At 38.0% G+C, this 13,072-nt stretch overlaps 1 protein-coding gene across 3 annotated transcripts in view; it reads right to left on the bottom strand.

The window, feature by feature from the left end:
- Positions 1-13,072, bottom strand: part of LOC126378516 (LHFPL tetraspan subfamily member 2 protein) — a 492,824-nt gene that overhangs the window by 479,069 nt on the left and 683 nt on the right. For 2 of the 3 annotated variants that reach the window (XR_007568087.1, XR_007568086.1), the window contains exons 2-5: positions 11,815-11,933; positions 10,952-11,062; positions 9,764-9,877; positions 7,945-8,883 (exon numbers count right to left, since the gene is read on the bottom strand). Coding sequence is in view for 1 of the 3 variants with exons in the window: in XM_050026926.1 (XP_049882883.1) it covers positions 8,741-8,883; positions 9,764-9,877; positions 10,952-11,062; positions 11,815-11,933 (487 nt within the window). In the remaining 2 variants the exon portion in view is untranslated. Of the gene's footprint in view, positions 1-6,287; positions 8,884-9,763; positions 9,878-10,951; positions 11,063-11,814; positions 11,934-13,072 lie in introns of those variants that run through there. The other variant, XM_050026926.1, reaches the window with a different exon arrangement.

Below are 13,072 nucleotides of genomic sequence, written 5' to 3' on the forward strand. Positions count from 1 at the left end.
GATTTATGACATGGACAATAAGTTTTTCGCTGTACCTGCGACGCTACTCACTGGAGAAAAGGGATATTTGAAAATATACAACATGGGTGATGGACAACTCAACTGAAATCAAGGCGACTTGATTACTCGCGCCATTCTGTGCGATGCAGTTCATAAGGCTTCTGATAACACCGACGAGCTTCTGGCCAGTAATAGTAAGGTGCGTAAGTTTGTACATATTAATTAATCTGTCTGTGGACCTCGGTCCGTTCTGATAATCATCTGTCTGTGGACTCCGGTCCGTTCTTATATTTATCTGTCTGTGGACTCCGATCCATTCAGATATTTACCTGTCTGTGGACTCCGATCTGTTCTGATACTTACCTGTCTGTAGACTCCGGTCTGTTCTGATACTTACCTGTCTGTGGACTCCATTCCGCATGATGTCTGACTTTCTTGTATACACTGGCTTGTCCTTATGTATGTATTTAAGGAAAAATATCTGCTTGTTTGAATTCTGCCGGTTCTGGTATTATTATTGATTAATTGAATGAGTCATTTAATTGTTCTATAGTTTGTAATACTTATATTTGCTATACTGATACTATTATTTGGTATTGTTTGCGTATGATTATTTTTAGGGATACCTTTCTACCTAATTGGCTGAACCTTGTGGATTGAAAAGAGTTTATTTGCGTTTCTTTTTATTTTGAGGCAATATTGACTGGCATATGGTGTTTCTTTTCTTTCACAGCGGTCAGATGTCACATATTTGAGGTGCGAAATGCAGGAAGACAGTAACAATTGCGTGAACTGTATTACCGCAACGCGTAATCTAGACTATTTACGCTCTTGTAGAGTAGCAGACATGTATCTATCTGAGATCAACGTAGGCTCCCTTTCGGAAGATGAACAGTGCCGTCTGTTCGAACTTTTGCTCAAGTATAAAGATTGTTTTGCAGAAAATACAAAAGATTTAGGTGTGACAAATCTATCAGAAATGAAGATTGACTTGACAACGACGACACCTGTTTTTCATAAACCATATCGATTAGCAGCAAAAGAGTTAGCTATAGTCAGAGAGAAAGTACAGGATTTACTGGATGTCGGTATAGTGAAAGAATCGCAATTGAATTATGCCTCACCAGTAATCTTAGTTAAGAAAAAAAATGGCGATAGTCGACTATGCGTCGACTATCGAGCTCTTAACGCGATTACAATAAAAGATAGATTTCCATTGCCTCATATCGACGACCAACTGAACAAATTAGCAGGAAAATGTCTCTACACAAGTTTAGATTTAGCACAAGGATACCATCAAATTCCGTTATCAACAGAATCCACAAAATTGACGTCGTTTATCACTCCAGATGGGCAATGGGAATATACACGAGTTCCTTTCGGCCTGGCTAATGCTCCAGCTGTTTTTCAACGGACAATTTATAAACTACTTGGGGCCTTACGTTATGAGGAGGTACTGACGTTTATGGATGACTTACTATTACCATCTACCAACGTTGAAAACGGTTTGATCATCCTGGAAAAGGTGCTGCAACTATTCCAGAAGTCTGGTCTTAAATTAAATTTGAGTAAATGTGCATTTTTAAAGTCCGAAATTGACTATTTGGGTCACGTGGTGACATCTGAGGGGGTTCGGCCAGGTGACCGGAAGCTAGATGCTGTTAACAATTTCCCTGTTCCTACCAACGTGCACCAAATTCGTCAATTCATAGGCTTATGCTCCTATTTCCGGAAATTTGTTCGAAATTTTGCGCTTATAGCGAGGCCCCTTACAGAGTTGACCAAGAAAAATGCTAAATGGGATTGGGGCGATGAACAACAGGATGCTTTCTCCAAACTGAAATCCATACTTGTAAGTAAACCTGTTTTAGCTCTATACAACCGGGACTATGAAACAGAGATACATACGGATGCCTGTAAGTCCGGAATTGCAGGCATTCTTTTACAAAAACAACCAAACGGTGATTTGAAGCCAGTCATATACTTTAGCAGAGTGACCACTAAAGAGGAGATGGTTTATCACAGCTACGAACTGGAGACGCTGGCTGTGGTTGAGTCACTTAAGGGCTTCAAAATATATGTGACTGGTGTTCATGTCAAGGTTGTTACTGACTGTTCAGCAGTTAGAAGCACTTTTACGAAAAAAGATTTGGTGCCTAGAATTGCCCGCTGGTGGCTCCAAATCCAGGATTATGATATAGAAGTAGTATACAGGCCTGGCACCAATATGAAACACGTCGACGCTCTGAGTCGAAATCCAGTCCGTGAAATATTAAACATAGATAATGTTGACGATTGGTTTTTGGCTGCTCAAATGCAAGACGAAAAACTACTTCTTGTGTACAATGAATTAAAAAGTGGTAAACCAAGCAATGATGTGAATAACAACTACTGTATCCGGAATGAAAGAATTTATCGTATTACTCTGAATGGCGAACGTCTGGCTGTACCCAAATCAGCTCGTTGGCGGATTATGAAAATGTTTCATGATGATGTTGGGCATATAGGATTAAAGCGGTGTGATAAAGCTATAAAGGATGAATATTGGTTTCCTCGGATGACGAGATTTATTAAAAAATATGTCACTGCATGTTTAGACTGTTTGTATAAAAAGGGACATTATGGAAAGGCATCTGGTAAGATATACCCCATAACCAAGCCTGACAGGCCAGTGCACATTGACCACATGGGGCCCTTTCCCAAATCTACAAGAGGTAATCAATATGTGCTTGCTATAATAGATTCGTTCACAAAGTTTGTTGTGGTTAAATTGACAAAATCACTGCGATCAACAGAAACTGTAGCGGCGTTGAGAGAGGCTTTTGCTGTGTTGGGATATCCGGAAAGAATAATTTCAGATAGGGGTACATCCTTTACAAGCAGGTATTTCAAGGAATTCTGCGTTAGCCACAAGATTCATCATACCCTGAATGCAATTGCAATGCCACGAGCCAATGGCCAAGTAGAGCGCCTAAACCGGACGCTACTGGATGCAATACGGACTAGTACTCAAGAGTCGAGCACTTGGGATAAAAATGTACCTGAAATAGTAATGGGTATTAATCAAACAGTTAATGATACCACCAAATTTAGCCCATACGAACTTATGTTTGCTCGAAAGAAAACACTAGTGCCTGGATTGTCAAGTGCTAACGACACTGACATTGATTGTAATGAAAAACGTACAAGGGCAAGTAGGAATATTAGGAAAAAACAAGAATATATGGAAAGAAAGTGCAACCAAGGTCGAAAAGAAGCGAAAAGATATAAGAAAGACGAGTTGGTGTTATGGAACAATGCGTTTACTAATTCAGATACCGGTATTAATCGCAAAATAGATAAGATATATGCAGGCCCTTACAAGGTCACTCAGGTGCTTCCGAATGATCGCTATAAGATTCGAAGTGTAAAGGGTATGAAAGGGTATCGCAATTTTGTTGCTATTGTTGCGGCTGAAGCACTGCGGCCTTACAAGAGCTCTGTCAATTATAATACTGACTCTGATAGTGATGGTGATATCGTGGACACGCAAGACCTTATAGATCTGTTAGAGAGTTAAGCTAATTATAGATTTGTTAGAGAGAGAGTTGAGTTGATTATAGACCTGTTAGAGAGAGAGTTGTGTTGGTGAGATTCAATATCCGTGAGGTTGAGCCAATTAATGTGATCGATGTACATGAAACTATCTGCTTATGACTAATGTTTGTTTTGTGAATACCGGTGGTATTCACTTGTAGGATGGCCGATGTTAATCGCTGCTTTCGGAGGGAAGGCGGCAAAGGCGAGAGCGGGCGGAGGTGCGGAGCGCGGGGCCACCGATCATTCACTCACTCGGCCAGCCGTCATCGTCTCGCACATTCTATCGGATCAGCTGTGCGCGTCGGAATAGATTACCTTAATAAATAAATAAATAATTGATTTGTGGTTGTAAACTGAGTTTTACTTAAAAATTACGTCCTTCGGACGCCGATACTTTTCAGTACCGTCCCTAAGCGGGATGTATTCGGAACCCAACTACCAGGGGATTTGATTTCTAGAAAGTACCTATAATAGGTATGTAATTGTGTAGGCCGAAATGTCACGTGTGCACTATTCCGCTGTATTCTATGTATAATATTAAATATCTCCTATACTCAAAGGTTGCCTGGAAGTGATTGCTACTTGGCAGCCTATTGTACTCTTTCTATTTCTCTTTTGTTTTGTATTTCCTGTGTGTGCAATAAAGCATTTGTTATGTTATGTGAGTGATTTCGCTTTATACGTCAATCTCATACATTTTCATTTTAATTGTTAGCATTTATGAAAGCTAAAAAAGTTTTTGACTTGGCCCTTTCTTTACGGTTATAATAGAAAAAATAAAAATGGTTTTAGCAGTTCATCATCATTGAAATTGCAAATAAAAACAACAAATTCAGTCCAAATATTATATTTGTAAAAATATAGACAATTCTTATAACTATTTCACAATGAATATAAAATATTTGTATCATAATAATATAATATACTTACATCTATAATATTTTATATTTAAACACCAATTTATTATTATAAAATTGTGACTAAATCTCAGTCGAAATATTCATTAAAACTGCATTAGGTAATAATTACCATTGTGCGTACAATATTAATTTAAAAAAGAAGAAAACTTCGATAATATTTAATATACAACCCAAATATGAACATAAGACATTGATAATACTGTAAATATATTAATCATTGTAAACGTGTTTTTCGTGAGGGCAGCAGTACAATTATTACTGTCAGTACTATTCAGAGGCGGAGGACAAGAGTCCTAGTATCGCTTTGTAATAGACTACTCTGGGCGCCATCCCAATCGCGTCAGACAGAGTACTGCGGGGCGGAAGGCAAGAGGGAAACCACTGCCCTATTTTTCCCTAAAAAAGTAGCATGGAAAATGCTGCACCGACAAGAGCGTGGCTCTTAAATTGATGATGATGAAACGTGTTTTAAAAATGTGCCCAATCGTAAAGTAAAAGGCCAATGAAGGACTTCACGGCTACATTCGCTAGTAGAAATACAGATGGCGCTGATTTGTATGTAGGAGTTATCTCCAACGTGATAATACCTAATTTCTCATAACTCTGTTACGTAATTGAGTAGTTTCCGAGGTCAAAGATAAGTTATGGAATTCTGATTACTAAATAAAGACGGATATAAAGATGACAGAGGAGATGAAGATGGCAGAGGACAGGAGTCCTAGTATGGCTTTGTAATAGACTACTCTGGGCGCCATCCCACTCGCGTCAGACAGAGTACTGCGGGGCGGAAGGCAAGAGGGAAACCACTGCCCTATTTTTCCCTAAAAAAGTAGCATGGAGAGTATTTTACAGAAATGCTGCACCGACAAGAGCGTGGCTCTTAAATTGATGATGATGATAAAGATGACAAAAAACAATTTATTTTTTCTATTTAACTTATTAATGAATTTTATAAAGAAAAATGTAATAATAACTGCGACAATTTGTCTTTTTTTTTCTATGACGTCACAGGTTGCTTTTTCATACAAGTTCCATAGTAATTTCGTGTTTTGACAAATAAATAAAAGTAATTTTATAAAGTCCGTTATTAAGACACTATTTTTGTGTAATAGGTAAAGGTTCCGTAATATTTAATTCCTACAAAATAATACTGTTTTTCGCTACCGTCGTTTTTCATTTTCTGTAATTTTTTTTACTTATAAATAAGCTAAGCTTTATAGCAATTTTGGATTTTCATGGCAGTGCACTATATTTCTATATCTTTTTTATTTATTTAGGGATTCTCCAATAACCACGTGACACTCGCAAACAACTTGCGCTTGTGCTTAATGGACGACCCCTGAACGCACAATAAATGAGATTCGTTATAATAGATTCTCAATTTACTTATAAAATAATATTATTTATTCATAATTATGGTTATCTATCCCTATTTACCACACCCCGGACACTACATACAAAACGCCTCGTTTTACACAGACACTACACATTGACGGTATCGTACACGCGCATCTGTGTGTGTGACGTCTGACGCCATACGATTGAAGACTAAAGTAAGACCGAGGGGGTGAGGCAAGCGTAGCTCAGCCGCTGGTGGGGAGCGGAGAGTTGCCGTTCTATAGTATTATTCCTTATGCTATTTACTACATTTTGTAGACGTGAGTTATTGTAAAATTGCCTCGGGTGAAGTTCACCACATGGCCGAACAGATGGCAGCCTGTGCCAAGTTTTAGGACTAATAATTTTTTTAAAGTTTTGCTTTTATTTAATTTTATATATTTATAGCACACACCCGTCCCTAGGAAAACACACAAAGAGAAAATTAACTATAAACGTTTGACTTGGACGCGACTTGAAGCTTGATTCTTGACAAGCGTGGATGAGCGTCCGTTGGGCTTAAAAAGGCCACATTAAAGCATTTCATCACAAAAAGAATGAAATATTGCTTTTCGACATTTGCACATATAAAGCGCGCAGTTTCAACAACAAAGTTGCTTATTTTTTAGATGAATTGCTTCAATGTGGTTTTTTTAATCCCCCTGACGGTCCCGAGCGTCAGGATTCAGGATAAGGACCCGGCGGTGTAATGGTTAACACGCGAGCACTTTAACAAGAGCTGCGGGTACAAATCCCGTCCGAGTCCTTTTTTTGTTAGTTAATGAATGAATTTTCTCTTTGTAATATAATTTGAATATGACTTATAATTACACTTGTGACCATTTGTAATAATTTCTGCTAACAGTAAATTCATATAAAAGGTTTAAATATTAAAGTAAAACATAATTATATATGCCTAACCTAATTGAGTATTAAAAAGTATAAAAATTTCTTTGACTTGTCTATGACCTATGACTAAGTGCACTTTTTTCTTTTTTAACTGGAAGTCAATTTCAGTCTATGGTTTATAATCGTCAATATGGCGTATTCTCGTATTACAAGCCTTTCTTTACAGGATTGCGACGATTTAGAAACTTGATTTTTTTACAGCTTCAAGGGACCGAAGATATAGGTATTAGATGTAAATATCAACTTGATACCTATGCGCTTTTCCAAAAAAAGGGTCTTGACAGACATACAGACCGACAACGAAATTATCCTATAAGGGTTCCATTTCTCCTTTTGAGGTTCGAAACCCTAAAATGACGTTTGACGGTTTTAGTGACATTGTAACGCGTACTGAGGGGGATGATTCAGATTATTCTGAGTTGATCAGTGGAATTTCCTGTCGGTAAAATCATGACATTATAGTGTTTTTTTTTATCATTTTCAGTTCCTTTTTGCGAAGGAAAATTCCACTTGATATCAACTCAGAATCATAGTCTGAATCATCCCTCAAAATTTTCGTTATGACGTCACTAACACCCTGTATAGGATACTGCGTTATTTCAGATAACGACCACGTCCCGAATCCATGTCCCTTGCAGTACCCATGGTATAAGAAAAAGAAAAAAAAGAAAAAGAAGAAGTGAAAGATTTACTTTTTATATATCTGACAAGTAATAGTAATTCAACTTACGTCACCCGTCACTCTCTCACAGTACTGCACAGAAAGAGACAGATGATGTCTGTCGCGGCGAGAAAGAGTCGCGTGCTTACGGTGCTAAGCCCGCTGGTATGCTCAATCCTATGACAAGCCGCCATTGCTAGCCCGTTGATGACGTAGGTGTTACCATTAAATGGTATCTCCAACATTCCAAGGACGTAAATTTTATTATTGACAATAAGTGAATTACTGACTCATGTATTTAATTACTATTACTTGTCACATATATATATTATAAAAAGTAAATCTTTTACTAAAAGTTCAAAATTTCCTTGCAAAGTGAATATAAAAATTAAAAAAATATTGGTCGTCGGTAATTTATTTTTTACGAAATGGCAACGCAGAGTGGGATGACGTCAGCTGGGCTAACCTTGAAATGTTAGCTGTCACTTTTGAGCATACCTGTAGGCACGGTAACTGCGCCGGCGCGAATTATATCGAGGCCTTCGACCAATAGCCGTTTGACGTCCATCTACGTAGATAGCATTCGTATCGTTTATTGATCAGAGTGCTCAATAAATTTTTATTGTCATGTAGACTCGGTTGGTTTTCTTATACCATGGCAGTACCTATATTATGTATGTATGATGTGATGAAATTATTGTCATGTTTATTTTTTAATTTTTAATGAGAATCTATGGCAATAGCCTCGCGAGTATAAAAATATAAAAAATACATTGGGGAAGTCACAGGGTTATGATCGAATAATAATTTTGGAACTCTAAAGGTAAAAAAGCAGATTCGTTCGAAGAAATGAAATTTATATAAACATAGCATCACGCCTATAGCCCCAAAAGGGTAGGAGAGGTGTACAATACATACAACCAACCAACCATTCGCCATTTATGTTTATTATTATAAAACCTTCTAACATGGAATATAATTTACCCCGGTAGAGTTGAACGGTCACGAGTACTAATATGTATACACTTTGCAACCATGTCACTTTAACATTTTTGACAATTTAAATCGTAAGTCTCATTAAATGTCAAATATGATAGTGCGACATGGTTCTAAAGTGGGTACATGATATGGCTCATGACTGAACATCCAAAAACTGTCTCTGATGCATTATTCGGAGACTTACAGTATATAGGCTGTTTATGTATGTTGTATTTTATGTCAACAAAATTCCATTATTTCGAACGAATCGCCTCTCCTATAGCTATAAATGCGACCTTACAGTCAACCGCCACAATCAAGCAAGACATATGAGCTGTTTTCCTTCGTCCATCTGGAACTGCACCTTGTCCGAGTTGGCTGCCTTGTCCGCTGTCTTCGAGAGCGCACTGGCGAGGAACACCAGCGCCACGCCCGTCGCCGTCACGAATAGGGCCCAGCCTGGAATCGAAAATAATAACAATAACTAAAACTGGACTGGGGGGAGGTTAACTAATGGGGATTTAACACTGGGGGAGTTAACTAATGGGGGTGGGGGGTAACTAATAGGGGGGAGGGGTAAACTAATAAAGGGTGATGTAGGGGGTTTTCAAACTAATAAAACATTGTTATTATTAAACATTGTTTGAGGTTTACGCGGGTTTATCATCATAAAAACTCTCATCATCCCGATATTTAAGTCGTCCCGCGATCTTGGCACTTGCAACAGTGTTGAAATATCGGAAGTCTCATAACCCTGATAAGGACGCGGTAAGAACCCGGTATTATGTTTTTTTATTATAATAAAAACCGCGTAAACCTCAAAAATGTTTAATAATAACAATGTTTTATTAGTTTAAATCTCTTCACACCCCCTTTATTAATTTACCCCTCCCCCCATTAGTTAACCCCCCAGTCCTATTAGTTTACCTCCCCTTCATTAGTTTCAACCCCCACCTATTTAGTTAAACCTGACAGAGGGATTGTCCTTTCTGGCATGATGGACAGTTATTTTGTGCGATGGTGATCACTTATCACCATAAGGTTTATCATATCCATCTTGGGATTTCTTCAACAGAGGCTGAGAGTTGTCTTCGATTGCTTGTGGCCCTGCCCACCCCGTTAGGAACGCGCGTGTGTATGTTGACAGCACACGTGAATTCTGTCGCGTTATTGGCCAATATGTAACTTTGGGAGGGTTTTTAAATTTCTGTATAAAATTGACGTATGTTCCATAAATTGTATGCCTGTCGATAAATAAATAAATAAATGAATGAATAAACGAATGGACGAACGAACGATCGAATGAATGAATGAATGAATGAGTGAAATGTTATATTACCTATAGAACAGTCTCCGGGTATGTAAGGCTCAGAGTACTCGCCACACATTCGCTTGACACGCTGAGATCCCCACCCCCACGGGTACAGGAGCAACCCTAGCACGCCGAATAGACCTGCAGGGGGAGAAAGGGAGTAAGAAAAAAAAACAAATATTCGGCAAAAATAAATTAACATAAACATAAATTAGCAAATGAAATTCCATAGTCGTTGCTTACCCCGGTGGGAAATAAGCGTGAGTTTATGTATGTATGTGTATAAATTACCATTGGCCCCGATTCCTGCAGACACCTAATTTTATTTTAAGTTATTCCCGTCAGTTTTTTATCCACCAAAAAGGAAAGGAAAGGGAGATTGACAACTGTTAATTATAAAATAAATTAATAACCCTGGCGACTATATAAGCAAACTGTTAACTTAATTTTGTTGGTTTATTGGCCACTTTATATTTTTTCTAAAATTGACGTGTGTTCCATAAGTTTATGCCTATCGATTACCCGTCCCTTTCCTTCTCGGCGGATAAGAAAATTACATACATACATAAACTCACGCCTATTTCCCACCGGGGTAAGCAGTTACTATAGAATTCCATTTGCTTCGATGCTGACACACTTCTCTTGCTTCCTCCACATTCATCAATCGCTTCATACACGCACGCCGGTTCAGAGTAGATCGTATTGAACCTTTTCTAAGGACATCTGCAATTTAGTCATCGTAAGTCCTCGGTCTTCCTCTGCCAGCCCTACCATCAACTTTCGCTTTATATACCGCTTTTGCAATTCTATTATCCTTCATCCGCTCTACGTGTCCAAACCAACCTAACATTCCCTTCTCAATCCTAGTCACTATATCGTCTTTTACACCACATCTCTGTCTTATCACACTGTTTCTCACTCTATCACTCAATATAAGAAAATTACAGATGTAACTTAAAATAAAAATTATATGGTGTGTACGGTCACGAGCATTAATATGTATACACTTTGGTACCATGTCACATTAACTTTTTTGACAAATTGAACTGTAAGTCTCACTAAATGACAAATATGTTAGTGCGACAGAGTCCTAAAGTGAGTACATTATATTGCTCATGACTGTACAGGAATCAGCAAAAAATATTAAGTGTAAGTATATGTGTACATTATTGAAGTTAATATGCAAGAGTGCTTGAGAATATTTGCTCTGCTCACCTCCCAAAGCCTGCGTGGCTCCAGCCAGCGATATGACGCTCTTCTTGAAGACAGCCTGCACACAACACGCCATCACGCCGCCCAGGACTGTCGCGAACTGAATCGCTGCACCTAAAACCATTGGTGTAAATCATGGTATAGGAAAACCAGGTCATCATCATCAGCCCATTAACGTCCCCACTGCTGGGGCACGGGCCTTCCCTACGGATGGATAGGGAGATCGGGCCTTAAACCATCACGCGGGCCCAGTGCGGATTGATGGTTATTAACGACTGCTAATGCAGCCGGGACCAACGGTTTAACGTGCCTTCCGAAGCAAACCAGGTACTTATGCTCAACCCTATGACAAGCCGCCGTGGCTACCCCTTGTGGTAAGCGTTACCAGTGTGTTACCATTCTTCTTCCATCGTGTAGGTTGTGAGGTGGAGTACCAACCTCATCAACCCTGGTGTCAGGGTTACTATTGAGCCGCCAAAGCCCCTGGCATGGCTCATGTAACAACTACTTGCTTACATCAGTAAGTAGCAACTGGGACCAACTGCTTAACGTGCCTTACGAAGCACGGATCATCTTACTTTTGGTCAATCTGGTGATCAGCCAGTAATGTCGTAACCAAAGTAGGGCCCACAAAGTAATTTTTTTTATATGTTCCCACCGGGAATCGAACCCGGGACCTCCGGGTCGTGAGCCCAGCGCTCAACCACTGGACCACAGAGGTCCACGTCGTGTGTTACCATTAAATTAGTATCACCTACATTCCAAGGACGTAAATTTTATTATTGAAAATTAAGTGAATTTACTGACTAATCTGAAATATTATGCTTGAATGTATGAATAGTTCATATTCATAGATTCATACTTACAGAGTGATAAGAAGAACATAGCAGCCTTCCAAGGGGTGGGGTAGACCGTGGCGTCCGTAGCCAGACCGTAGAAGGAGAATGATGCACAGTTGTTCGGATCTCTTTCCATACGAATGCATCTGGAACGCAAATGAATTTCATTACATAGATAAAATAATTTATTGAGCACAATGGACACAAGATACAGATAGGCACAACAGTCGGCCTTATTACTCATGTAGCAATTTCTTCCAGGCAACCTTTGGGTACAGGAAAATTTTGTACAATATAATAGTAGTAGCGGGTTTGTGCATTCTAAAATAAAAACAATTAAAAGTATTACCTATTTGGGATATCTGCATTAAACTATACATACATAAACTCACGCCCGTAATCCCTAATGGGGTGGGCAGAGCCACAAGTAATCAAAGACAACTTGCAGCCACTGTTGATACGATGTCGTAAGCTGGACATGAAAAACCTTATGGTGATAAGGGATCAGCCTATCGCCCATAACATAAACTAAACTAAACTGCATTAAACTATCTCATATATAAATGTATATATTATGAAAGTAATAACTCAGATAAATAAAATATTGGCATACCTATAATATATACAGGGTTTAAGTGACATTGTAACAATAATACTAAGGGGGATGGTTAAGGCTGTGATTCAGAGTTAATATCAAGTGCGATTTCCCATTGCAAAAAAAAACAAATACAAATCTGTACAACACCATCTATATTGATTTCGGTGAACATAGCCTGCAAAGTCTCCCAGTGATTTGTTTTTATTAAATTTTAAGTAAGGAAATAGGTAATTTATTTAATTAACTAGGTTTTCCTTTTAAACAATAAATGTATTTTTGTAATACTACTTACTTGTATGACTAAGTAGGTTATATCTAGGAGCAGGTCGCAACCATGTACCTACACAAGCACTAATTTTATTGAGGAATTTCATGGAGAGTTGAAGTTGTATACTAAGAACTCTAGTTTGGATAAATAATTATGTTTAAAATATAATTATAAAAATGATTCTTCTATATTCCTGATAATTTATTTAATTACAGTATTAACATTACAATTATTTATTACAATTCTTTACAAAAAAATATAATTTTATTTTATTTACATTTTTAAAATTAAAATTATACAATTTAAAATGAACAATTTAAGACTACGCATTTTACTTTCTAAATTATAAAAAATGGTATCAACAGTGGCTTAAGTTAAATTACAGCTGGGATTTTATCAAATCCAATCAAATATTCTTT

This window comes from Pectinophora gossypiella, chromosome 26, assembly GCF_024362695.1.
Source record: "Pectinophora gossypiella chromosome 26, ilPecGoss1.1, whole genome shotgun sequence".
NCBI classification, from domain to species: Eukaryota; Metazoa; Arthropoda; class Insecta; order Lepidoptera; family Gelechiidae; genus Pectinophora; species Pectinophora gossypiella.